The sequence below is a fragment of the Gasterosteus aculeatus genome, chromosome 17 (assembly GCF_964276395.1).
Source record: "Gasterosteus aculeatus chromosome 17, fGasAcu3.hap1.1, whole genome shotgun sequence".
Lineage (NCBI taxonomy): Eukaryota > Metazoa > Chordata > Actinopteri > Perciformes > Gasterosteidae > Gasterosteus > Gasterosteus aculeatus.
Genome location: NC_135705.1, coordinates 11864271 through 11892207, shown reverse-complemented (window position 1 = coordinate 11892207; position 27937 = coordinate 11864271). Strand labels below are relative to the sequence as shown.

The following is a 27937-nucleotide window of genomic DNA, read 5'->3' as shown; positions in this document are numbered from 1 at the left end:
AATGATATTATCTATTGAGAAAGTAATGCCAGCTGAAAAGTGAAGAAACAGCAGAAGTTCTGGTAATACCTCATGTTCTGAAAAGACGATAAGAACTGACTGACATGAAAGGTCTCGGGGGAAACCGAAAACAAGCGAGCTGTTGTGACACTGAGTACAGAGAATGAAATCGAAAGTTCCCTTGATCTGTGTAGGAGTGGCGTGGGTGTCCTCGGGGGTTTTTCGGTGTAGCAAGGGGAACGAGCAACTGCCTGTGTGGTTTTATGCGGCTCGTGACGTGCTCTTGGCCGAGAAAATTTTGATAAGTTTCCTGTTCTTATCCTATACAGCCCACTGTGACTGTGTTTTTTATCAGTAGACAGTTGTACGTCCTACCAACATCCAACACATTCTGTAGGCCCAGTTAGTCGGGGTGTGCTTGGCTGTCAAGTCATGTTTCGTAGTGTTTTTTTGTTAATTGATTAACTGCAGTGTAGTTTTTACAGCAAGGGGACACTTCTGTAGTAGATAATTGTCCTCAATCCTTTTTACACGTTTTAAGACTCCCACTGTCAGAATAAGATACTATAAAGCAAAGGTGGTGCTCTTATATTTCTGCCATTCCACATAGAAAATTGTATTATTATCATAATGATGTTCTATAGTCTCAATACAGTATGTGGTAGCTCGACAGATTCTTGGTTTGTGGTTTATGTCTGTCTGCTCTATATTCCGTGTTTAAGCGGTTTCAGAAAATATTTACTGTTTCTTCATTTAGAGTAACCTAAAGGTCGGATAACAATAGCGATAAAAAGCTAACAACGTAAAATATGTCATCAGTAAGTTCTCTTTTGGGGGATTTAATGTCAACCCCCCCCCCCCCATCGGGAACCGAGGATTAGTGCGCGCTCTGGTCGCTTAAGCGCGAGCGCGCTCTTGGCATTTAAAGCTGTTGGAGCCTTTGCGTCACTACGCGCTCTGTGGCGGGCGTGAGTTGAGTTTACATTCAGGGCACGAGTGAAAACACTGCAAACTACCACACACACACGCGCGTTACGGGGGACAGGACAATGGCGTCCGTGAGTGTGGTGGGGCAGCACCCGGGTCCACACAGGCTGGACTCGGAACCGCTGCTCTTCAAGCGGACCGGAGGCAGAAGGAAAATCACCCTGCCGAGGAAGTCGTCCTGGGAGAAGATGAAGTTCAGGAGAAGCTCCGCCAGCGGCGCAGAATGCGCCTCGTCCGCCACGACCGAGGCTCTGGGACCAGCTGGAGAAACGGTCGAGAGAGGAGAGCTGGTGTCCGCTGAAGGATGCCGAGTCGCCGCGCCACGTAGCCTGCTCCGGGGCGGCGGCGCGGACTGCGACGGGAGCACGACAGCCGGTACCGGAGAAAGTCACACGGGGGGCACCGACAGCGACTGCAGCACCCACCGGGACTCGAACCGGCACGCGGGTCGGGGAGAGGCTTCTCTCAATGTCACGCCAAGCGGAGCGCTGACGAACGGACACAAAGGGGCGCACCGGCACCGAGACGCGCCACACGGGAGAAGGGACCCCGGCAGCGGACACGAGGTCATCTCCTCATCCGGGTCACCGTGCGCGCGCCCCGGCAGTCTACCGCTGGAGCGGCTCACACAGGGAAAGACCGGAGTGGTCAAGCTGGCCCGCAACGAGCCTCACCGCAGGCAGGCCTGGTCCATATTTCCCCGGGGGGGAGACCCTCGGGTGAGAACCGAGAGGGGTGAAGGACACTGGTTCGAGTCCAAGCCCTGTACGCACGACTGGTGTGACGCCTGTAGCCGTCAGATCACTGCTCAAGCACTCATGTGTCAAAGTAAGTAGTCACCCAAATCATGTATGCATCATGTGTTTAGAATGTTTTTGTGCTCATGTTTCATATTTTGAACCCTTACTTCACTAATGAGATTGATTGGCTGTATTATTCAAGGAAGGAACGACTCATTGGTGTGTATCTTGTTTATAGTACAGTATTGTTGTTATTAGGATTATTGTTTTATGAAGGTCACATGTAGCCAGTTGCTATCTCTTCCATAGTGGTTGCTGTGTGCGTGTACACACAAACAGGCGTGTACACAGAAAAGTGTGCATGTGACTGAGCAACTGTGACAGGGAAGGATATTTCCATGGCGTTTTTGCTCCCTGGACCTCCCAAAACCTTTCCTTTAAAAGCCCATTATCTAGTCCTTCCGTATGTACGGCCTCAGAGAGCGCTGAAATGATAATCAATAGCGTTAGATTGGTGAAATACAGACATAACATGTGAGTGTGTATGAACGCATGTGTCCAAGATTGACTTGGATGTCAAAAAAAGAGTGGTTTGATCCATCGGGTATACAGTTATTTTGCATTCCGTCTGCCCGCTGGAGTCCTGTACCTGGCTGTGTAAACTGCTGAGAGCTGCTCAGGATCTGATGACATCACTCCCAACCGCACAGCTCTGGGACGCAGGCCGTTTAGCCGAGCCCATGTGACCTGTCAGATATGTGTCTCATCTGGATCGAGAGTATGCATGAACACACACATAGGCACCTTTGTTGTGAGTTTAACCTGAGTGTTTTTTAATCTGTGTGTTTGTGTGCACAAAAACCAGACCGAGCATGTATACAGAACAGTGTGTGTGTGTGTGTGTGTGTGTGTGTGTGTGTGTGAGAGAGAGAAAAAGAAAGTGCTGCTGACTTGGCATTTGTTCAGCAGCACTCTATGGCTGCACAACAGAGAGAGATGAAGAAATCTAAACGGGGGTCAAAGAAGAGGATGGCGTAAACAAAGCAAACAAGAGCAAGAAAGGGGAAAGAATGAGAAGTATTTTGAATCAGGGATGATGACAAAAATAATGGAAAGTGATAGGAATGAGGAGAGACGGAGCACTAGGAGCATTGGGGGGGGTAAAGAGCAAGAGTTTGAACTGCACTGCAGAGCTGTCTGATTTAGTGTGCTATCAGCAAGAGCTCAGTGGAGCGAGAGCGGCGATTACTGGACCACTGTTCTCACACAACACCCGGACAGACACACACACACACACCCAGTGTGTGTCTTTACGACCCGAGAACTTTTTATCTTGTTTATGGATCAAGCCGATTAGCTAGAGAGGTCTGCTGCCAGCAGCGGCCGCCCAGATCAAACTGTCCCCTTCAGCTCCCTTTTCTTGGAAAACATCAGAGGTGAGTGTGGTACACAGTCATGGGGGTCACCAGGACGAGCATGACTTCAAGGGTTCTTTCTGTGGGGAGAGACGCAACCACAATTGCCAAAATAGAAACGACCCAGGCGCACACACACACGCACGCTCGCTCCTCTTTCATCTGCACCCAGAAAATGACAGGGAGTGAGAGACGGAGGCCTTGCCGCCATAAACAGCCATCATTCTGTCCTTTTGTCTCGTTGCGTGCATCGCTCTCTCTGCATGTCTTTAATTTATCACCCTCCCTGCGTCTGCACTGGCATTGTTGCATAGGAGGAGCATCGAAACAACACCCCCCCCACTTCGAGACAGCCGTGCTTGCAGAGACCGTTGTGATGGGGCCTTGCCCTGCTGAGGAATCTGTCCATCCAGCCGGTTGCACGATCCTTCTACGGCTGGATTTCGTCTGTGTCTGTGCTTGAAAAACAAACCAATCTTCATTGCTTCCTATGAAAGTTAGAATGAGTTTGATTTGTAGTATGCATAATACCATACAGCGTAAAAAATAAAGCATATGGCCAACATGCCTAGACAGGTGAATCTAGGCATGTTGAAGTGACAGTCTAGACATCCGTGAGCTCTATATTTCTGCTTTACTGACACTAATCTGGGCTATTAAAGGAACTCACCTTTGAACAAGCACCGATGATTGACACATATACTGATACATATTGTTTAAATAAAGTTGTAAAAAAAATGTATGTGGCAATTACATAAATCTGTGCAGTAGATCGGGTTGTATCCGGTTGGCTGTTGATCAGTGTCCCTCTGATTTTCAACTGTCATGCTGGGACATTGGTCCCGGCAGGCGGGCAGGAGACAGGGAGTGAGGGAGGAGAATGACGGTTTCCTTAATCCCAGCTCGTGGTGTCTCCTGCCTGAGATTAAGGCTCAGGGATGGAGAGGTTGGGGATTACAGGCAGGCAGACAGTCAGACGTCAGATTAGTCTTTAATTAAAGCTTTCGGGGTGCTTCTGTGGCACCAGAGCTTTGACTACCTTCGTTTGGTCCTTTCCTATATTCAACTTTGTCCAGCAGCAAGACATGCGGCGCTCATGGTATGTGCTCAATTCCACCGAGGAGTTGCAATTTAAACCCTTATTGGGGTAGCACAAGCAACAGATGACCAATAAGTGGTTGAAATGTTAAGGGCGATGTTTATGTATTCATCATTAAGCCCCATTGAAAATGTTATATCTTAAAAAAAAGAACAATCATTTATTTATAACATACATAATCTCTTTTTCAAATGAATGCATTAATTTGTAAGGTTATAAAATGTCAAAACATCTGTTACAAAAAGTGTGAACCCAAATTCTGTTGCTCAATGTGGATTCCTCCTCGTTTGTCTAAATACATTTGGATTAACAGAGGTATAAAACAAAATCCGTTGTTAGTCTTTGTTAATTTGTTTGAAGCATTCGTCAAACAAAATAACAAAGACTAACAAAGGTTTTGTTTTATATCTCTGTTTGACGAATGCTTCAAACAAATGAATCGAAAAATAACTCTTTGGTGTGTGATTAGTTCTGCAGGGGTGCCTGGATTTCACGGCTCCTTGTGTCACAGCGCCGTACAAATACTCCAGAGACCATGAGATCCTCCAAACAATCTCACAACACGAGGCATATGTGAACTATTAAATAATGAACTATTGAATATTTTAGAATGGAGATCCTTGTTGTTACAGTCAGCAGATGTGTCGTCGGTTGCTGGTCACCATGGAGACGGGGACGGCATACTCTTCTCAACACTTGGCTGCCAGGAAGTTCCACATGCACAAAAAACACACGCGTGCTTACCGCAGACCTTCATAGTAAAGCTCTCAGTGTATCCTTTATGGCCCATGGCACTCCTCTCTCAGAGAGGATGTGCCTTTTCATTAAACCCCATCTCCTCCTCGTTTGACCTCCTCCCTCGGCCGACACAATACAGACTTTGTCCTGAAAACCCTCGCAGTCGTTTCGTACACATCATTCTACTTAAAGCTCCATTCAAGGTTGAAGAAAACATAGGAAGAAGGTTGTGTTAAATGGTTCAGAACCTTCTTGTGCCAATACAAGACTGCATTGAATGTTTTGAGAGCTGTTGACCACATGTTCGTCAAATTACTACATCCCACTTCTAAAGCATCTTTCATCTAGCATATTTCTTCAGTATCAACTACATAGAAAGACAACAATATTTTCCCTTGAGATGGATGCAGGTGAGGGTTTAGTTTTTGCAAAAAGACCCACATGGTGTTTTTGCTCAGCGGTCTGTATGGTACAGCAGGGGGGATTTTCAACCAGGCTATATTTAGGTCGTCCTTGGTGAATAGTGACAGAAGGACTGCAGAGGAATAGATGGTTGGGGCAGAAAGGACCAGATGAATGTCTTAAGCACATGTTCGATGAGAGCGATTTGGGGTTCTTGGATTTTATAAAGACACTCAACGTCATTCTCTGTTCCGCCGTGAAGAAATGGGGACATCAAAGCGTAACCTTCGTCTGCCATTGCTCGCCATTATGTAATGTGCTTGTGAGTGAAACTGGGGGGCACATCCTCTTTCTCCAAACTCTCCAATTTAAGAAGTAGGGCAGAAGAATTCCCAGTAGCTCGCACTCTCTCTATTTTTTTTTCTTTCACGGGGAATATTAATAACTGACGGACTGCGCATCACCTCAAACCCACACATGCAAGCAACCATACACACACACACCCACACACACACCCACACACCCACACACACACACACACACACACACACTTGACGTGCTGCATGTCCCTCTGGCTGAGCAGAGACGCTCCTTCTTGGCGTTTCTGAATCCCATCCTCTTCTCCACTGCAAAAATAAACTGAAAAGTCAACCACTGTTGCTCTAGTCAGGGGACGAGAGGAAGCAGGACTGTTTGAGGGGGGGTCTCTGTCTCTTTAAGCTGGGTGTTTGTTACTGCAGAGTGTGTGGGTGCTGCAGTAGAGACGGAGCGAGAGAGAAAGAGGGAAGAGAGGGAGAGGACGAGGGAGCATCGTTATTAGAGATACGCTGGAGAGGAACAAGCAGAGCAGCAGAGATTCCGGCCTCATGTCCGCACACTGAGGGGTGAGGGTGAGGGGAGAAGGGTGAGGCAAGCAGAGAGGCGAGAGCATCGGGGAGTGCAGGGGTGGCAGAGCGAGTGGAGAGGGGGCTGTTTGTACGGAGCGTGGCATCGGTGGCAGAGTGGCTGCGCTGGGATGGCAGAGGGGGGAACTGGGGGGGCTGGCGGTGGGGCAGTCCCCAGAGGGACAGGGGCAGCGGACAGGGCCAGGACAGGAGGACCAGCAACGGTTACGCGCACAGGACGGTGCCTGCCGGCTGGTGCCACCATGCTACATCCATGGCACAGATAGCGCCTCACGTCCCGTGGCAGGAGGACACAGCAGTGGGAGAGCCGGGGGGAGTTGAAGCCGTCGGGGTGGGCAAAGTGCTCCTCGGGCAGGTGTCGCTGCGTCTGGACGAGGTCAGGGGCGATCCGGAAGGGGAGGCCGGCAGCGCCTGCTTCGGGCAAGTGTCCCGGCGCCTGGGGAGGCTGCTGAAGAGGCTGCCCAAGTCCCGCTCCTGGAGTGACGGCCTGCGGATCCTCCGGCGATCCTCCTCTAACGGTTCTTTGCTCACCACCTCAGGTATGGCGTGGAGTGTGAACAAGTGGTTTAAAGACTGGAAGTCCAAACCGGGGGGGGGGGGGGGGGGGATGATGAGTGGACAAGTTGAGCCGGGTTGTCCTCCATGGCCGGCTGCGGGCCAAAATATTTGGATATTGTGCACATCGTTCTGTCTATCTGTGAACCACAATGGCCTCGAGCTTTGTTACTCTTTGTGTATAGGCCTCCTCTCTATCGGCTGATCTATCACCCTTGCTTTTGTGTGAGGGGAGCATAATGTCTGTGTGTGCGTAAGATTGTGCGTTAATAGTGAGGACACATGCTGCAGACTGACTGTAAACAGCAGCCTAGACCAGAGGTCAAATGAAAGCAGTTTATTCTCGCTACGGACACACAAACCCAGAGAACACGAACAATGTCGACCCCTCGAACGCTCCACGTATAATAGAATTAACATATTGACTTTCCCATTTGGAGGAATTTGAGATACGGTGGAGCCAGCGCGAGTTTGCGAGCTATTGATCTGTCCCATGTTTTCTCCAAATACAGAACTGGCTAATGCAGCTTTGGGGTGGCTGTGGCAAAATGAGAAAAATGGCTCGGGGCTGCAGACTTATTGATTCATTAACAGCAAGCGACGCACAGCTGAATAAAAAAAAAGATGCCTCAGCTTTTGCGCGTGTGTGTTCTCCTCTGTGTAAGCCTGATAACAACCTGACGGAACATGACTCTGGGGCTGCTCATCAAGAGCTCACCACTCCATCTGTGACGTCATGCTGCAGCCTCAAAAGCTTCAGAAAAACAGCATCAACAGTGTTGGCCACGGCAGACAGATAGAGGGTACTTTTAGATACAATAATAAACCTATCAAATGTTTTCACTGTCCCAAACCACATTCACATTCAGTTCCTCTTTGATTGCTTTTTCTGTCTATTATTATCTTTTCTTTGTATTAAGTCAGAATCTGGGTTAATGATGCAATTGGGGAATTCTCTAATTCTCTTTAATTTCCTATTCTCTAACTTGTAACTTGGGGAACCCACCGGAGTATACGGTTGGCTGTGTTCAGGATCACGGGTATCATCATCATTTTTGAGGATGTTTCTGAAAGTTTTTGTATTTTTCAGTATTACTTTATAGAGTGTTGGGGAATTATATTGTGAATACATGATCATATTGTGGTATCATTTTACAAATGACAAATGGAAGGCTAATTAAGGCTTGACTTAAAGATTGCATTCCTCAATTTGTAAGACAACATGGGACAAAAATACATAGATACAAATATACTGACTTGTTGTTTATTAAAATAATGGTCAGGATATTTCCATCTCTGCTTGTTTGAACATCCTTTAAATACAGCTGCTGTGACTCCCACAAGGTCCACATTTTAGAGTGATGGACATCAATATGACTTGACTTACAGGTCCAATCTTAAACTTGGAAATAATATATTGTCAAAAATATATATTCTTAACCACTTATTCCGTTCTGTTGGAGCTTTCAGCCACATCTTGTGTCCTTCATCAGCTGATTAACTTTCTCAATTACAACTCAGCAAATTCCATTTGCCAATGAAGGCAATGAAATGTGCCTGAAAGCTCTGAAAGAAATCCACTAAACAGCCTTTGGGTAAAGATGGTGTGTTAAATCAATGTATAATGTAATTATCTAATTGCTCCTGAAAAGCTCAATCAGAGGGGCATTTAACTGCATTAAAAGATACAACCTCAAACACACAAGCTTAGTAAAGAGGTCGTCTTAAACCACACTGTAAAGAATCGTTGTGAAATCCAGTGATTTACTCTGTAAGCCGTAAGCTACTTTAAAACTATTTCACTAGCTAGCTGCTAGTTAGTTACTGTAAATCTACTGTAATTTTACTGTGGGTATTTTTTACAATATGTAACTTGTCACTAGCTGCCAGTTAATAACTGAATTTCAGTTTCTTACAGTGCACAGAAATATTGCCATGAAACAAAAGAAAAACCACATAAAGCATTTGACCTCCTCCATCTGCAGCTCACTGGACACAATAAGCCCTTAAAACCCAGTCTGGTTCTTCTTGTGTTGGTTTGGGCAATTTCGGGGAGCATCTGCAGCTTGACAGATGGATGAATCGAGTGGAAGGTAGAGATGCCGGGTGGACGGAGATAAGAACTTCAGCACTGAATATGAAATGATTGTTTGTGTGCACATAGAAACAGATGTCGAGGGGAACTGGGGCAGACTTTATTTAGATTACTGGAGGTTTATTTTGCTGATCTCTGGTGGGTCACCATGTGGGGCTTGTAACCTGGAAGCTACTTGACGTTGCGTGTGTTTGAGTGACAACCTGAGAGAACGGAGGCATGATCATTATGATCTGTAACCATGTGCCGTAGAATGAGTGTGGTATATGTGAGCAGCACAGTGGGAGAACATGGATAACTGCTCCAAATGAGCTACGACGGGATCAGACTGTCCAAAGCCCCCCAAAGCTGCTCCTAATTCCTTCATAAGACCAGCAGAGCTCCCTTTAGGTTCATTAGTGATCGTGTTGATATCCCCGCTTACACGTTACAGCTAACCCACCCAAATTAATCCCCTCCTTCCAAACGCAGACAAAGAGCAAACACAATATGTCCCTCCTGGTGTCTCTATCTGGTGCTGCGCAGACATCCTCCATGACCCAAGAAACGCTGCTAATCTGTGTCTCAGCCACCACGTCTCACAGTTAAAAACAACCCCCCCCGCACCCCTAATCTCCTGGGAAGGTCCAGGAGATGATGCAGAGATGAGAAAGAAATGACGGGGGTTGGAAAAACAAGAAAATACTGAGATTTTAGACAGACTGTCTTTTTTTAGAAGAGCGTTGTCATTTAACACGCTGCAGTTGAAAGCTCATCTTTTCCTGACTCCCCTGTTATATCGACCCCGATTGCAGCAGCAGATGTTAACACAGCCACCACATATAGATCTTTGCATACTCAATACCTAAGATCCCTCATCTCATTCAACTAGGACTTTCCCAGCACGCTCTCTTCCTCTCATCTCGGCCAATCTCCGTCAGCCTCCATCATCGTCCAGCTCTGGAGTCATTTTGAAAGCAGTCGAGCCGGAACGATGGCCCGAGAGACAAAGCGGCAGTCTCTGCACACATCACTCTTCCATGGTGATACATAACAGCACAGCCCTTCCCCTTGTTGAAACAACACACACACAGCCTCTGGACCCCATGGCTCCGTGCAGGATGGACTGACTCTGATGAGTGTTTATGGCGCTTCATTACAGTCATCCATTGCTGTCCCCAATGCCCAAATTCTCCCCAAATGCGGGGCCTGCATTCCTGTCCATGTTCAGTCCCCGTCATCACAGTCTCTAAATTGTACAGTTTGACCAGGAAATGCCTCACTGAGATGAAGTTGATCTTTAAACCGGTACGTCTTGGCAGGAGAAGCGCATAGAAGTTACAAAACACGTGATTGAGAGATATGTTATGACTAAGTAATCAAAATAAATCCTGGCTCTGCCAAAGTGTCGTTTTAGGCCAATTTAAAGAAATAGCCTGTCATCCGCTGGCAGCTGGATTAGCTTGTCTTTAGATCATAAATACTTTTAAAAGACTCTGTTGAGACCGGATCTTGACGTTTTATACTGAAGTGTTTTCTAGTCAGAGGTAGCACAGTAGAGGGAGGCTCTTTGTCCCTTTCAGCACAGACCGCACTACAGGATCTACAATACAGAAAGTAAAAAAAGGTAGTTTCCAGACAAATTTTGGGTGATTGACATTAAAGCCGGACGTGTCGGTGCATTCGCCGAATCCAGTGACCCTACCAGAAAAAAAGTTTGCGGAGTTCCCATGAGTGAACCTTAAAACAACTTCTCCTAAAAATCCAGCAGAGGGGATTCTGCCTCGCACTCTTTAGCCAAAGCGACTTCCCCATATGATGTTCTCTGTAACCATGTGCTTTCCACAGAGGAACATGAAACGTGAATTCCCGGTGAGTCCTAACATGAAGTCCAGCCAGATTTGTTGCCGTGGTTGTTTTTGCTGACCTCGGCCCCACACACACACACACTCTTAATTTCTACCTCATTATTTCCCCCTCACAATTCTCTGTGATTATGTGTGTGTCAGCACATCTGCGTGACCTTCGGAGCCCTCTCCTGCTCCTCAGCCCTCACATACAGTGTGCATCGCACGGCATCTCAGAGGCACATCAACACATCTGGCATGCACACAAGTACATTGGGCTGAGGAGGGCTCTGAGTTTACATCGATAATGCTCTGTGCTGAAAAGTTGTCAAAGTCAATGGACAGCGCTTCATTGATGTTAAGATGTTGGCCGTCTTGTCTGCCCTGAGGGCTGTTTTGTTGCCTCTGTTTACAGTCGTAGTGTAAATTTACTGTAATTTAAACATGAATTCACTTCTGTTTTTGATTTGTCATGGTTTTGTTAACATGGTTTCTCAAAGATACACTCTGATTATAGTAATATTTTGTGTGCTGATTTCCCTGTGCGTAAATACAGCACTTTTTATATATATATATATATATATATATATATATATATATATATATATATGTGAACTGTGTGTGTGTGAGACAGAGAAGTATGCCTTATCAGTGTGGGAATAATCTGAAGCCCTGGTGCACTGGGACTTGCTGACGTGGTGTATCTTGCTGTAGGTGTGGGACAGGGAACAATGTCTGAGCGTTCCTCCCATTTTCCTTGCAGTTCGCCCAACTATATTTCCTGTCTGCTAGATTAATCAGAGAATAGGTGAGGAACCCTCTAACTGACAACCTAAACGGATTTGGAGGAAGCCACCCGGGGGAGTTTTCAGTCACCATGTTGAATATTTGACCACTAGTAATGAACCATCTCCCCATCTAACTCGGTAGGATATTGAGCATCTCCCAAAATCTTTCTTCTTTAAAGTGTACAGTTGAATGTAGAAGCACACACAATCCAGTGGGAGGGTGGATGGAGGAACTGGAGGAAAGCAGGACAGGAAAGGAGTTTCTCTCTTCCTTTCCCCTGTGTCTCCTTGCTGTCTCTCTTTCTGCAATGACCTCTTTAACTGTCATGAGCCGAGGATCCCTTATCGCAACTCTCCTCCCTCCTCAACACATCCCTTCTGTCAGCAAGGCACCACAGCCCTTCCCTTTCTCTCTCTTTCTCTCTGCCTGCTTGCTCTATCGCTCGCTCGCACACACACCCACGTACACACACACACACATACTTTTTATTTTCCATCCTAGTGCAAAATACACAAAACAACAAAACATTTTTAAAATACTGGCAGTTACGGGCATATAGGTACATCTGCATGCACTTTGCCCACACAGCCTTCTAGCAGTGACCTTATGTAGGTATAGAGCTCCTCTCTTTTTCACAACGGTCATCAAGAAGCCTGTTGCCATGGTAACGGGTCAAATGCTGAGTGCGAGAGACGCACTGGTCTACCTCTGTCAGCAGGATACAGACAGAGCCACTAATATCAGCAGACAGAAGAACCAGCGGGCTGAGCGCCGCTCGTTCGTTCAGCGCTGACTGCAGCAGAAAACAGGTTCACTCGACAACCGTGGGTTGTTTTCTAAGCATGCGCTTCAATGTTGGCTCCTGCACACAACGCGGAAACAATTCAAGATATTTGATTTGAACGTGGCTGCGCAGTGCACTGTGAAGTGTTTTATTTTAAATGATAAAGGGTCCAACTCAGAGTCCCCTCCTCTCTCACTCTCTCTGTTTGGGCGGTTTAAACGTCTCTCCTTTCTTTAGCACGGATTATCTCCGCCGACAGAGGAGACGTTAGATGGGAAACGCCTCTGACCACAATAAGACATTGACCAGCCGAGGCTGTGACTTGTGGGTCCTTTGCCAAGCAGTAAGATGGAAGTTGAGCATCCACGTGCTGCCGTGCTGGGACAGAAAATGTAAACTCCATTGTTACAGTATGTCTGCATTGGATAATGCATTGTTTTCCCCATATTCCCTGTATACAGTACGTGCATTATCTATCATGTGGTGTGTGTGTGTGTGTAAAACGATTTTTTTGTCATTTGACATGTTATGTTATGACGTTTGTATCTTGTATAGTTACTTCTCAACCTAACAAGCCTATTTTGCCTTTGCCAGGTATGTCTTGTTGATAAGTACTCTCGTTGTTGTCTGGAACCTTGTAGGTGTATGTTCTGGCATTTGCCACTAGATGGAGATAAATGTCTGTAAAGCAGCGGCTCCCAAACTTTTTAGGCCACGCACCTCTTCTACATCCCGACCTGCAATTTAAAAAAAAGAAACAGTCTATTTATAGCCGCAATAAAATTGGACCAATGAAAGAACAATTTGCTCATTCGTGGTAGTGCTATCTAATATTTGACTCTTGCAGTGTCAACAAAAAACGAACAAAGGGGAAACTGCAACATTGTATCATATTAATCCTGAATTGGAACAAACAAACCTGAAATACTGCAACAATGTTTCAATAAATTCCAGTTACGTCACTTTTAAACAGCAATAAGGATGGCTAGGGCAAATGAGGCAGATTGCATCACATTTAATTTACAATAACTGTTACATTAATTAAAATTAAAAATGTACACATAAGTTACACATCACGGGGGACTCTGGGGACATGTATAGTCTCAGAGAGAGAATTAGCTCTCTGTTCCTCCAATTCCTCCCTCTCTCCCCGTCCGTCCGTCCCCTCTCTCATAACTGATAGCTTCAGATGTCCCCCTGACAGTTTCCCGACTTCAGCCAGTTTAGCATATTTGTATGAATGTTGAATGAATGAAGTTAGCTGCGGGCTGACATTAGCTGCACAAACAAGGCTAACATTAGCTAGTGTGTATTTAAAAAGAGGAGCTCAAGTGCATTTATTTATTAAATTGTAGTGTTTTTTCAGAATTCATGTTGCTACTTAGTGTAAAACCCCACTTATTTTAAAAAAAGATTCTATTTATTATAATTGTTACAGAGTCCACCATTACATTTTTCCTCTCACGCACCCCCTAGACTCTAGGGTGCGCAAGCAGCCTTTAGGGCCTATGGCTGCTTGCGCACCCCAAGGGGTGCCCGCACCACACTTTGGGAATCTCTGCTGTAAACGGAATGTATGACTGTACCAGCAAAATCTCATTTTAAACTTACACCCTTAAAGTTCCCAGTGTTTTTTATCCGCTGCTTCTCTGCGATTGGATTGGACCTACCCCTGTGCTCTCGTCTCTGATTGTTGTGTTTCTGTGTTCATCAGACTGTAGCTACACGTGTCACCTGGAGTGCGAGAGCAAGGTCCAGCTGGACTGCAACCGCAAGGACGGAGGGCGTGAAGAACGTCCATCTGCTAGAAGACGATGCTCCTCTGCGGCCCATCAGCACAAGGTGAGTAATCTAATGCAAAAAACGAAAATTCATCAAGTAGAACTAAGACGAGGTTGTGGATAACTATTTGCTGCATTTCTAAGGGCACTACACAAGAGCGTCTGAATTCACGTGTGTTAAAAGTGTGGATGGTGCAGTGGTGTACATGAGTCACAATTGGGTAATGTCAGGGTTCACTCCGCAGCATCTCTCCAAACCTACACTCAATTGCCCAATCCTCCTCTTTCACAACATATTGCACCTAAGTTGTCTACTTCTGAATTCATATATGCGCTTATCTGCTTTTATTTAGTCATTGACTGTTTCCGGACAGAATATGCTCCGTTACATAAACCTCTGATGTGTCTCCATCTGCCCTTCACCTGTCATGTCCTCCATCCTCCTCCTCTTGGAACTTCTGTTATGGCATAGCAGTGTTAGCTCAAGCTATTCTCAGATGAGCTGTATGCTCGCAGAATACATGAAGCCATCCACTATTTCAAATGTTAAACAAAAAAAAAATCCATTCTGACAGACTTCATTCATTATTTTCAATAATTATGTCAAATTCATTCTCAAAATAGTGCTTCGCCCACTCTCACTAGTGTAAGTACATGTGAGTGCCGCTTGCATGTGGCATCCAAGCCTCAGTCATCCACGCTATGTGATCCAAACACACGCACACGGCATGTACAAAAGAAAGCTGGATAACCCTGGAGGCCTGCAGCAGAACCTTGGCAGCTACTCTAAGCCTAAGGAGAAGATAACGCAAAATCAGACCCTGGTAGTTTGCCAAGTACTTATTTTTACAGTTAGCAAATGCACACAATTATTCCACCCTGAAACATTGACGGGAATGGTGAACATTGGTGCGACCGAAGAGGGGGATGAATTGAGGACAGTTTCCTTTTCAATATTCTATACATTTTGTGTAGTTATTTTTAGCTTATACACTCCTACATTATGTTTCTGAGTGTAATGATTGTGTTGTTAAAGAAGTCCAGATTAAGTGAGCGTTGATGATCTGTCCCGGAGGAATCTGAACTCTCTCGCTCCACACTTTGTTTGTACACGAGCAGCAGGAGATATGACAGATTATTTCCTGTGTTCCTCTTTCTCCCCTTTTGCTCTGTTTTCTAGCTGCAGCTGTGCGTGCGTGCATGTGTGCGTTCTATTTCTCCTCTGTCATTACAGGCCTTTTTTCTGTGTGCATCAGCAGAAATTGATCCCCTGTTCACCTTTAAGCACACACATTTTTCTGCAATAACACGCACATGCTGCACACTGGCCAGTGTGTATTTACTTGAAGGCAGCGGGAGTGTTGTTCATTATACATGTTTATTTGTGTGTGTGTGTGTGTGTGTGTGTGTGCGTGTAGCATCCCACCCCCTGCACTCTGCCTTCTCCCTTAGTGATTACGCTGATGGGAGCGAAGAGCAGAGCCGCAGGTAATCAGTCTTTGGCTGATTCAAACCTGATGTAAAGACACCAGATGAAAGGATGCTACCAAGCTTCTGCCTGTAATTATGTCACACATGCGGGCAGATGATCATATTATGTATCTTATCTCATGTATCATATCTCATCAGCAGTGACAGAGGCATCCACTGCTTTGTGACAAGGAGGGTGACAGCCAGAGTCAGAAGGCAGATTGCAGGGTCAGCTAGGCTAGAGGTCACCACAATCCCTAATAACTCATTATTTTCTTAATCTCGCCGTCCCCTCCTCCATAAGTGACACGCAGCTGTGGGGGTTCTATGCTTTGAATTGGAATACAGCCCAGCCCAATAGCCACATTTTACAGTGGTTGTCGTGGCTCTAATAAACCGTTGCATCCTGCTGCAGAATCTCGCCCTCTCTGCAGCCTCCTGTCACTGCTGGCGAGGCTTCATATCTCTCACTTATCAGCATTTCTCTTTCTACTTAACCATCTCCGTCCCTCTCTCTCTCTCTCTCTCTCTCTCTGTCTGCAAGAGGAAGTGGCGTGCTCTGCAAGGTGCAGCTGCAGACAGGAAGAGAGAGAGTGGGGGGAGATGGGGGGGAAGCTGATAACACACTCGACCACAGATGGTTGAGCAAGGCTGCAAGAGAGTGAGGGGGAGAACACGGGGAGTAGGGAGAAAAGAGAGAGGGGGGGGAGAGAGAGAGCGAGAGGCATTCGTCTCTCGGCGAGAAGAGGAGAGAGGAGGGATCACGTGGTCTGTGGACGTTTTGTTGCTGCAGCCAACAGATCTTCCGCTGCTGTCTACTGCGGGCGGATGGATGCTCACCACTCAATAAATGCCGGGCTTGAATTGCATGAACCGCTCATTGTTTCTTCGCAGCGGCTCGTTGCGGAGACACGGACACGGGAAAGCATGCGTACCTTCTGCTAGTGTTGGATCTTGAGTGTAAGAGGGGGCTGGGGGGGGTCTCTCAGGGTGAGCGGGGTTAACTCGAAAACCACCTCCCTGTAAACAGACTCCGCGACACCGGTATGTTTCTATGCCCGTGAGAGGGTCACGCGCGGTGCATGAGCGTGTACATGTGTGTGCAAGGGACCAGGTGCGTTCGTTGCTGTACGTCGCGTGCGTGACACCGGCGTCAGAGCGCACGCGCACGCACACACACACACATACGTGGAAGGAGGAAGTGACTAGACGAGCCCGTACGCGCTCTCGGATTTCCTGGGTCTCTCCTCTCCGGTGGCACGCGAAGCGCCGAATCCGAGGCCAGTTCACCTGTCTCTCCCCCGCACGCGGGACTCAAACTCTTCTGAGTGCGTCAGAGGAGGAACGCGTACTTTTCTTTCTGGATGAGAGACGGACGACTAGAGGCGCGTTGACTCTTGAGGGTTCTGCTGCTGTTGTTGTTGAGATAAGCCAGCACTTCCCCCGACCTGTCAACGTGTTTTTGCACCGGTCGCGTGGGGCCTTCTCCGGACCTCCCCATGACCGTCAATACGGTACTGACCCCCTCCATGACCAGCAGCAACAGCATGAGCAGCGGGTACTGCAGCCTGGACGACGAGAGCGAAGACTTCACTTTCTTCACGGCCAAGACCTCGTTCTTCCGCAAGAACCATCACGCGGCCAAGGTACAGGATTAGCGTCCTTCTGAGAGATGGAGCTGTGAAAGTAAAGGCAAAAAAACCCTCCCGTGGGTCTGTGGATGCGTGTTTCCACTGTGCCGGGAACCAAACTGCCATTTATATCTAAAACATGCTCGGGGAAAAAGCAGAAGTGTGGAGAGGAAGTGGTGTGTGCATTTGTGAGTTGGCCTCTAGGTGTGTGAGAGTGTAGGAAGGGGTTACTGTCAGTGTCTGATGTTTCATATTATGTCGCTCAGCCTTGTCCATCAACCTTGATGCCTTTCAGCAGCTCCTTTATCGTGTGAGTGGACGAGCATGGGTCCAGCATCACTGTCCGAAAAACTCAACAACTTGTGTGTGTTTTTTAATTATCTCAGACTGGTAACAACGGCCGACAGAGATAATGTGTTTGCAGCATTTCAGCAGAGATGTGAGGTTAAGGATGGAAACCTACACATTCCATAGAGGCTTCTTGTCAACAGTGTGTGGGAGATGTTTCCGTAGAAACAGAGCTGATTCGTTTGCACTAGAGCGTGCGCATGCGTGTGTGTGCGTGTGTGTGTGTGTGTAGCAACTACTTGACTGTAGCAAACCATTTTCCCAGTTACCATAGCAACTCTGGGTTTTGTTGGCACTCACTTCCTGAGCTTTGCTTTTGGTCTACTGTACATATTACTGCACACATAATTGTGTCACAGCTTAGCCTCGACATACGCAGAATTGCTCGCACTACTAGTCAGGTGCTTCCTGATTGTTGTAAGGGATTTTCCCATAATGCAAAGGTGACTGAATCATTTTCTGTAGACGGATAGAAAAGTAAATGGTGTTTTTTGGGTGTACAAAACCCACACAGTCATTTGCATTCATGTAAAATACACACACACACACAGCCCTCTTTCTGCTGTCCTGATCCCGACACTGCCTTTGGTGTCTGACTTGAAGAAGGTATAATCTCTGAATAATTGACCAGCTGTGTTGCCAGTGTGCACAGGGTTGCTGCTTTGCTGAGGTAGAGGGTTATAGGGAACGGTTCTTGCCCTTTAATTGCATTAAAAAAATGCTGTGATGGGAATGTTTCCTGCTTTAGTCCTGTATTTGAATATGACAGGAAGGCATCCTACATGCCACAAAGCTCCTTCCTTTTGGCTCCTATTTATGCGTCCTATTAGTTTTAACCATGATCGGGTCCAGTTGTCTGACTCGGAGCCTTGCCTCCGGACAGAAAACCAGGAGCAATTTGTTGTTCACTTGCTTGGTATTTATTGTAATGAAAAACATAAAAGAAAGATGAATTGCAATTGTTTGGATGCCTAATGATGCCAATCACCACCAGGTGCAGTCACATAGCCTGACGCCGAGGTCAAAGGCGGTATCTGCCGTAACCCGTTTCTCCATCAACTGTGCCATTCACACCAACTTATTGAAGCGCCCGCCTCACCTGTAGGGGGCACACTTTGCTTTTAACACAAATAAAAAGAACAAAAATGTGTTATTTAAATACATGGACATTAACTTAAATGCAGCTCCTACACACTAGCCCCAAATTCTTCTCCAGAATCCATTATCAAAATATAGAGCTGTATAAAAAAAGGAGCTATAAGTTTGAATTGAGACATTATCACATATGCTGTGTCGGAAATTCCCAAATGTGTCAATGTCGGCTTCAACGCCTCCGTGAATTCACATGCACAGACACAGGGAAACAGTTATATCCATCAAAACAGGGGAAGGGGAGTTCATATCTTCTTTGCTTCATGAATTATCCAGCGCTGAGCTTTTTACTCCAGATTAGCAGGCCAGCTATAATGTGTGTGTGTGTGTGTGCGTGGGTGTGTGACATCGCTGTGATGAGCAGGGAGCATGCTCAGTTTATCCAGGTCTGCTTTTTGATGCAGTAAAAATGAATGCGTTATTTCCCTTTCCATTAACAGCATGAGACCGTAGCATCTCAGACACTGCACACATCAAGCAATTAGGAAAATTGTATGAAGGTAGACTAAATGCTCTACTTAATATAAAATGTTCTGTGATAATTATAGCTTGGAAGTAATCATTCATTCAAATTGACCCTCATCTTTATTATTATTTTAACTTTAAGACATTTCGGATGAAAATATTTTTGCTCCATTGCATTATTTTTGAGGAAACGGTTGATTGTCATAGATCCATATTTCATCTATAAAACACAATACACACTTTAAAATATGATGCATGGCTTTACATTCCAAGCCCATAAAAAGTAGATTAACATCGATCAGCATGTGGGTTTCTCCATCGAGCTTCCCCTCGTCACATGACCCGGTCAAGGCGCTGCGCTATTGCACATGTGCATGAGATGTTGTTGAAGTCTGACAAAGGATTTAGCTCTGTATTATTTGAGTATTGTTACTTGAGTTGTGACAGGGCCACTATGTCTTTAATTTGCCCATTGGTAATAGATCCCAGACTCCTTAAGATGATGATGTCAAAATCTACCACACACCCACACAAAGGTGTGATTGAGTCAGTCAGGAGTGAGTCTGACTGAACCAAAAGGTTGTCACGGTAGGCACATTCGCATCATACAGACTACTCCGCAGCCACATTTCAAAAAGCTGACCTCTCTTGTCTTTTCTCATCAGAGCCAGAGCATCAACACTTACTCAGTCACCCTGAGGGTTGTGTGTGTGCGTGTGTATATGTGTGACACTTATGTAACAGTCTGTCTTCCACACACTGAAGCTGCTTTACATCTCTATGAATCTGCCATAATCAAACTGGATTAACTGGCTTGGACCTGTCATCTGTAATAATATTATTATCAGCAATTAGCATTCATACCGTGGGAGCTCCTAAAAGAGCCGCTGATGTTTTTCTGGGTGAAATTAACCTTTGGTTGTTTTATCCCTTCAGTAGAATGGACAGGGTTTTTTCACTTGTGTCCTCAGGTTTGTTCAGTAAAAAAATTGAAATTTACTAATTGCAGTAAAACCTCATCGTTTAGCATTTGAGATTAGAACCATTGCAATATGACTTAAAAATAAATCTATGACTCTGATTATTTCTCTGGAACCAAAATGTAATAAAGTACGAGAGGCTGTACTTTATTGTCTAATAATATGACAGTTCGGGGGAACCCTCGAACCATTATTGAAGACAAAGTACTGCCTCAAGTACCTTATTGCTTTTTTAATACAATTACCAGGGAAATTATAAATAGTAGGTAAATAGCTGCCTTTCAGCACAAAATAGTTGTAGCCACTAAACATTGTGTATCGCATTTCAGTAGTCTAGAGAAAAAGAGTCCCCGTACGTGCATGTAAACAGCATTGGGTCTCTCTCACACCGTCTTCATTCACATTGCTCATGACATCCACTTTAATTGTCCGGTTGCGAAAGCTTGCATTGCCCAAAAACGGTCATCATCACTACCGAGCTAAAAAAACAAAATGTCAACTAACGGCTGCGCAAAATCTAACCTGTTACTTTGAGTGCGCAGTGATATGGAACGCTCGGGTCAATGTGAACAGCAACTGTACATTATCGCTGAATAATGCACGCTGACTTGTTCGTCAAGTCAATAAAACTGTGTTGTTTTATAATCCCAGTTCAGACTGATTAGATCTTGCGGTCATTGGATCCCTCCTGACCTGGTCCAAGCGGGGCAGTGTTCCAGGACATGTGGAACTCTCAGGGCTGGAAACTGCTCTGTTGTCCTGCTCTATTGTCCCCTGACCACAATGGCTGGTATGCAGACGAGGAGGGCAGGGCGCGGCCTCTGATACATTTAGAAACCTGCATACAAACGCAGGAATTCCTGCAAGGTTCTTTTCACTTTCTTGCCTTAGACGGGAAGAATTTTGCAAACAAGTCATCTCCTCCGGGTCCGTAAGATTCTTTTCTCAACCCTGGACTGAGCAACGCAAAGTTAATGTGAGTGAATCTTTGGCGCTACAGAACTTGGGTTGTAAACTTGGAAAGGTGTTTGCATCCTAATCAAAAGGGATTTCTACCGTTGAATTTGTGACATGCTGGGAGCACAATATCAGCTCCTTTTACTGCAACATCAAAAATGACTACGATTGAAGAACCATAACTGCAGGAGGAGTTACCAAAAGTGCGGAAGAGATAAAAGCAGCAACAAAAAGAATGAACGTGGAAGCCAAAAATCAAAGGTCCCCTTTGCTGTTCCTATTCGCACACACAGCGTGCGTGCGTGTGTTGTTAATCAACACAAGGTGCCTCCGTCTATGTGTGCACACATAGAAACACACACACTTTATCACACGAGCCGAGGACTCCCCTGCAGAAATGATTCCTCCTCTGAATTCTTTCTCTTTCTCTCTTTCTCCCTTTCTTTCTCTGCCCCAGAAAATGCAAACAAATAAGAGAAGGAAAAAAATGCCTTTTGTGAGATAGAGGATGCATCCCACTGTACTATAAATAACCCAGTCAAACTCTGTGTTGCTAAGGCTGGCTCAGTAGCCGCTCTTTCATCATTCCTCACCCCTTACTCTTCTCTTTCACTGCCTCCACCACCCCGGCCTCCGCCTCCTCCCTCTTTTTGTTGCTCCTTCTCTCTCACTCTATCTCACCCTCAGTCTCAAAGGCAAATGAGTGAGAGGGAGGCAGTGCCGTCAATATACTCGTGCTGTGATGCTGAATGCCTGATTTGCTCCATTAACAACATTTCCCGTCTCCCTGTTGAGCTGTGGAGTTGTTGGAGTTATTGGAGTTGTGTAATCATGAGGAAGAGATCGTATACAGTCTGTAAGAAAGCTCCATCGGCTTCAGTCAGAGAAACAGGTTCTCCTCCCAGGTTGATAAAGATGGAAGAATTGAGAGGTAGTGGTAGTAGTGCAAGAACCAGCCGAGGTCATGTTTGGTCTGATGACAAGTAAGGTAGTATACTTACAAAGGTTTGAAGGGTTGAAAGGTCTTTCCTGATTCTGGTGTATCCAGAAACATATTCATCAACTTGAGAAGAGCAAGGTAGAGCATTTGATTTTTACAGGATTTGTGGAGGACGATGCGCCATCTGCTGGTTAAAATTTGAGAATTATATTTTTTAAATACTTCTCATTGCTTTGCAGCAGAAGGAAGCCAAAGAGGAAGATGAGAGAGGAACAACGGACCTATCAGAGGAAGAGGTGCGGACAAGCATAGACGAATACAACGCTCAAGTCTCTGAAAATGGCATGAAGCTGGTGAGTTTTTAACTATTGTTGTATCTGTGTAACCCCTCGGGTAATGGATGTGTGGATGGTGGCACTGTCAATGCAACTGCCTTTTTACAACTTCCTTCATCTATTTTTATGAATAGAAACAGGAACTAAAGCTGGAACATAATGTTGAAAATGATTTACAAAAAAAGGATCAACAGTAAACATAAGTTCAAAGTAAAAAATAAATGAGTCAGCATTAACGATGTACGTTTCATCAAAGTAAAGTAACTTCTATATACATTACATTTTTCCCCTTGATGAATATGCAATTACTTCCGAGGGGTGAAACAAATACTGCTCCTGTGTTGTTGTGACTTTAAAGGAATAGTTTGACATTCAAGGATATATGGTTATTGGCTTTGCGTGTGGAATGAGAAGATTGATACCACTGCTGTGTCTCTCGCGGTTAGCTTAGCTTAGCATAAAGACGGGAACCAGGTGGATACAGCGTTGGGCTCTTTCCAAAGACAACAGCTTATGCTTGCTGGCAGTAGCTTCATATATATACATCATACAGGCGTGAGATGTGGATCAAATTTCCAATCTAATTCTCGGCAAGAAAGCAAATAACTGCATTTCCCAAAATGTTTGACTCTAAAGAACCATGAATATTTATTCTCTCCAGTCCTGATGTAATGCTGCACACACACACCAAACTCTCTTATCGTCTCTTTCTTTCTCCCTGCGCGCTCAAGGCTTTAGACGGATCCTACACAGGCTTCATTAAGGTCCACCTGAGGCTCAGTCGACCAGTCACAGTCCCCGCTGTGGAGGCGGCGGACTCGGAGGGAGAGTCCAGACAGACGTCTGGTCGCACTCGGGCAACGGCGGAGGGCCAGGAAGGGACGGACTGTGGGCAGAGTGAAAAGCGGACCTCCTTCTACCTACCCAGTGACTGTGTGAAGCAGCTCCACATCAGCTCTCTGACCACCACCAGAGAGGTCATCCAGGGCTTGCTGAAGAAGTTCATGGTGTTGGACAATCCCCGCAAGTTTGCACTGTACAGGCAGACACACCGCGACGGACAGGGTGAGGAACAGACGCCCGGTTACTAGATTGTCTGCGGAGGGCATGTGTAATACACAGCATTGAATGATCTTTGTGCTTTTTCCTCCTTTCAGATCTGTTCCAGAAGCTTCCGCTGTGTGATCATCCTCTTCTTCTGAGGTTGATAGCGGGGCCTGACCCGCAGCACCTCAGCTTTGTCCTGAAGGAAAATGAGACTGGAGAGGTGGAGGTTAGAAAAACACACATATTTACACACGCACACAACTATGTTTAACCCTCTTATGTATCTGTGTTGTCAAAGATTTTTTGCTTTATAGGCAGCTGAGGCCATATTCTCTCTGTCAGACAATCATTGAAGGTTATTAGCTAAATCTTTCTGCGGTATGACGATGTGTGTCTCTCATTGTCTTACAGTGGCATGCATTCTCTGTCCCTGAGTTACAAAACTTCCTGGTAATCCTGGAGAAAGAGGAAGCGGAGCGTGTGCGGATAGTGGTGCAAAAATATGCTGCGTTCCGACAGAAACTACAACAGGCCCTTCAACAACATGACCCCTGACCCCATGGCCTGATACCTTACGACCTTAACCCAGGGAGAGACTGACCTCTTAAACGCTGAGCCCCTGAAGACACGTAATCTATTCAGAGACGGGAGAAGAGCTGAACTTTTCGCCACCCTCCGCACACAGAAGCACCCAAACATACAGGATATCCACACTTCGATGCATACCCTTTCTCAGGACGCATGCAACGAGCCCCCTCCACCACCCAGACATCCACTACCCGAGGGGTGAAAAGGGGGGTGAAAGGTCACAGGGTGTGTGAGCTGATAGCTGATTGGGCAAGCAGTGTTGCCAAGGACACACACGCTGATATGAATTATTAGAGTTTTTAAAGATTCCCTTTTCTTCTGCTACTTCTGCTGCTGCTGCTACTGTAAGTGTTACTTATGCATGAGTGTCTCTCAGCTCAGCCCCCTGCACATAGAACTAGAAGGAAAATGGAAGGCATGAATTATTTTGGATGAAAGGACAATCATACTGAGTGTTCTTTTTAATTCAATTTTTCCTGGAATTGATGTTTAGAGTTATCAACTGATGTATTATGTCTCCACTGGAATATAAGAGGCGTTTGCGGTCAAGGCTGGAAGCAGGGGGCTCCTTTTTTCATTCGGATGCTAGAGCAAGAAAGAATGGAAATGTGAGAAAGCAAGATCCATTCTTCCATTTGGCTGATTTTTCTCAGGGAGCATACGTTGAGCAAAGAAACTTAATACAACACCCTGTTTCAGACAGCTTTGTCCCAAATACCAGCCTTTTCCATTTGATTCTATCATATTATTTTCCTACTTTAGCGCCACATGAAAAGACACTGTCTTGTGCTTCGCGGACAGAGGAGGTCTCGGATCAGACCCGGTCACCAAACATCTCCCTCTCTTCTCTCAGACAGTAACTGTGTTTGATTTTACCTCCCTAAATCCCCATACAACCACCTCTGCATGGACTGCTGAGCGAGGAAATCTGCAGAGCTCTACATATTTTACACTTTATTGTAAAAGAGATTTTACACTGTTATTATGAGTTGCATTTGAATGTGATGATTTTCTTCTTTTTTCACACCAAAGTTTAGAGGAACCGACATATTGAGAGGATTTTAAAGGGATACAAGACATTGACAAATTTATCTAACTAAAGGTGGTGTATGTTAAGAAATAAACAAACCAGCTTTTGTTTTTGCACATATAGATGGAAGTCACTGAATAGCCTACATCTTTGTGGGCGGGCATGCATTTCTGCTTCTGTTATCTTTTCATCTCCCCACATTAAACTAAAAAAAAAAAAGTATATTGAATTCATGGTAAATGGCTATGATGTACCAATGATGTGTTTGCAATGCATATGTATTGTGTAGACACTGGAAACTGAGTGAAAAGGTTTAACTTGCTTTGTTTTGTTATTGCAATGATTATTAATGATTCCTGCTGGTTTGTGTGTGTGTGTGTGAGAGAGACAGAATGAATAGTGTTTTATAATGAGTGCCTGTGTATTATCAGTGCCCCCTCATTGGCCTCACTTATTGAGTCTTATAACATGCATTGTGTGCACATGTAACATAATGCATCACAACTACAAATTAGCTTGTCTTAGAAACAATATGTGAAATGCATATATCATAGAAAGCATTTACAATCTTCATTTCCCACACATTATTCATCGTTTTGGTAAAACCATAGAAATATTGATAAATGAGTCCAAAAGCTTTGATGATGATTTTTTAACGACACCACCCAAAGCCCGAGCTGTTGGGGCTGGCAGTGCCTTTTTGTTTCATGTGCCCCTGTGGATCTATGGAAGGTGTGTTTCCGCACACAGGTGCCTGAGTGTATGTGTGGGGACTTTTGCAAGTGTGTAAATCTGTGTTTCTTGGGTGGTGGTGTACATGTTTCTTTCTTTCTGCTCCCCTTAATACATTAGTCTTTCCAACAACACTGTGTATGGGTTGGTGTGTGCGTGTGATTGTGGTGCGTGTTATTTATTTCATGGTCCACCTCATTCCTATAATATTATCTCAAGGATGGTAAATCCTTGATGCTATTTTTTCTGCAATGTATTTTGGTTGATTTGAAGTGTGTGTGTGTAAAATTAAAGCAGTAGAACTGTACAGAATATAACAAAAAAAATAAAAGGACATCCTTTACTTGAATGTTGAATGATGTCTTGAATGATGTGTCTGGGCACAAAATGGTTCCCTTTGTGTGGGTCTTCAGACCTAACATGGGAAGAAAATCACGTCATATAGATATATATACCAGATTGCATAAGATAGTTATAAACCGCCAGGGATCCTCAGCTACTCCTGTCAGTTACCTTCCCTGAGAAGACATTTTTCCAGTCTAGTCCTCATATTTTAGACATCTCAATGTCAGCAATTGGAGTATTCTAGCTTTCACGATTGTAGTGCCTAGATTAGATTTATTTATTCATATATAAAAGAGGCACTAAATGCATCAAGTGATTTGAGAGAAGAATATAATGAGCAGATATCTGAAATAAAAAATGTTGAGCTTTTAATCGTTATTTTCTTTACTATAAGCCGGCTTGTATTACTTTAAAATAACCAGCAGGTGACAGTATCTCATCTAAACGGCAAGCACTACCTCATCACAATAAATAGAAATTGTGTGAGTCTGATTCGCAGATGCACTTGAGTGTGTGATTCTGTTGCCATAAGTGTTTTCTTATGCTCTGTGTTACGCAGTGACAAAGTTTGACACAATGTGTTTTCAAAGGGCACTCAAACTGAGGTGTTAGACTAATAAACCCCATCAGGTGTCAGTGTCTGTCACACTCTGAGACCAAATACAGCCAGAACTCACAGGCTCCAGAGCAGCCTATTGGTAGCTCTGCACATGGTCCACTCTCCTGCTGTGCTTGTAAATCCGCTGGCTGTAATTAAAGTGCCCGTTCGTCCACACACTTGCACCTTAAACCCTTGTGAGAAGAAAGTGCAGTAAGCAAATCAATTTATAGCCATTGTCACCCAACTCTCTCTATACACACCATCTAAGAATAAACCGCACAGCCATGCTGCCCTTAAAGACTGCCTGTAGAGCCAACTAAAACTGTGTTAGTAAGCTTATTTATGGCAGCAAATATAGACAGACCCCTCTTCTCACCTCTGAGAAAGAGCTAAGATTAGTGTGTCCCTCAGCCAAGCATGTATCACTGTATGAATTTAGACTGTTCCCCTTCTTGTGCCTGACCAGTCTCACTCCGTCTGTCCTCTGCCCTGCCCCTAAGTATATCTATCTGTGTATAGTTCTCCGTAGCTCATCCAGTTTCAGTGTAGGCTTCAGCTTTCCTGACAGGCCATCGGCAAAGTAAATGACCCATGCCAATGTGTGGGGTTGAAAGACGGCCGTTTGGTCTATAAAAATCTAATCAAATCAAAGGTCAACAATGGCCATTACAGTCCTCAAAAGGCCAAGCTGACGTCTTGCAGTAGCTGGATTTGTTTGACAGAACTAAGAAAACCAAAACTACTTCCAAGCAGTCAGAAGCACTTTTGCTCAAAGGAGACCTATTTTTCTGTTGACTATTATTGATAGATAGAGGGGTTGTTTCAACTCTACCTTTCCCCTTAGATCTTGAACATCCGTAAAACAATCTGCACATGCACAAACATTTAGCTCTAACAAAAGGCTCATTGGTGTTTGTAGCAAATGCGTAATGCTTTGCTGAATAGTGGGCCTCATTAAAAGCAACTACTTATACGTTTTTTTATATTTTTTATTCATAGGAAAGGCGATAAAGCCTTTGACCTTTTGAGAAAGTGATTCTGAGTTTGGACTTATCAATGGGCCAATTACTACAACCGCAGTCTTGAATTGTTGTTGTTATTGATAAACTGATCATTTATAATCGCAGACTGATGTCTATTCTACATAAATGTTCTATAACTCTGTATTCCACGTACATCAAATATTAACCCTTTATTAAT

General features: G+C 45.0%; 1 protein-coding gene across 3 annotated transcripts; it reads left to right on the top strand.

Annotated features, from left to right (window-relative positions):
• The first annotated feature begins 63 nt into the window (after positions 1-63).
• On the top strand, positions 64-26140 carry rassf5 (Ras association domain family member 5). Of its 3 annotated transcripts, none has more exons than XM_040202604.2 (6): positions 64-1815; positions 14050-14177; positions 22302-22412; positions 23126-23459; positions 23552-23667; positions 23853-26140. In XM_040202604.2, exons 1-6 carry the CDS (start codon positions 1050-1052, stop codon positions 23994-23996), a joined length of 1599 nt encoding a protein of 532 aa, XP_040058538.2. In that variant the 5' UTR covers positions 64-1049; the 3' UTR covers positions 23997-26140. The 3 variants fall into 3 exon arrangements, with proteins under 3 accessions (XP_040058538.2, XP_040058537.2, XP_040058539.2); XM_040202603.2 differs by having other exon boundaries at positions 22299-22412; XM_040202605.2 differs by lacking the exon at positions 64-1815 and adding an exon at positions 6141-6825 and having other exon boundaries at positions 22299-22412.
• The last annotated feature ends 1797 nt before the right edge of the window (positions 26141-27937 follow it).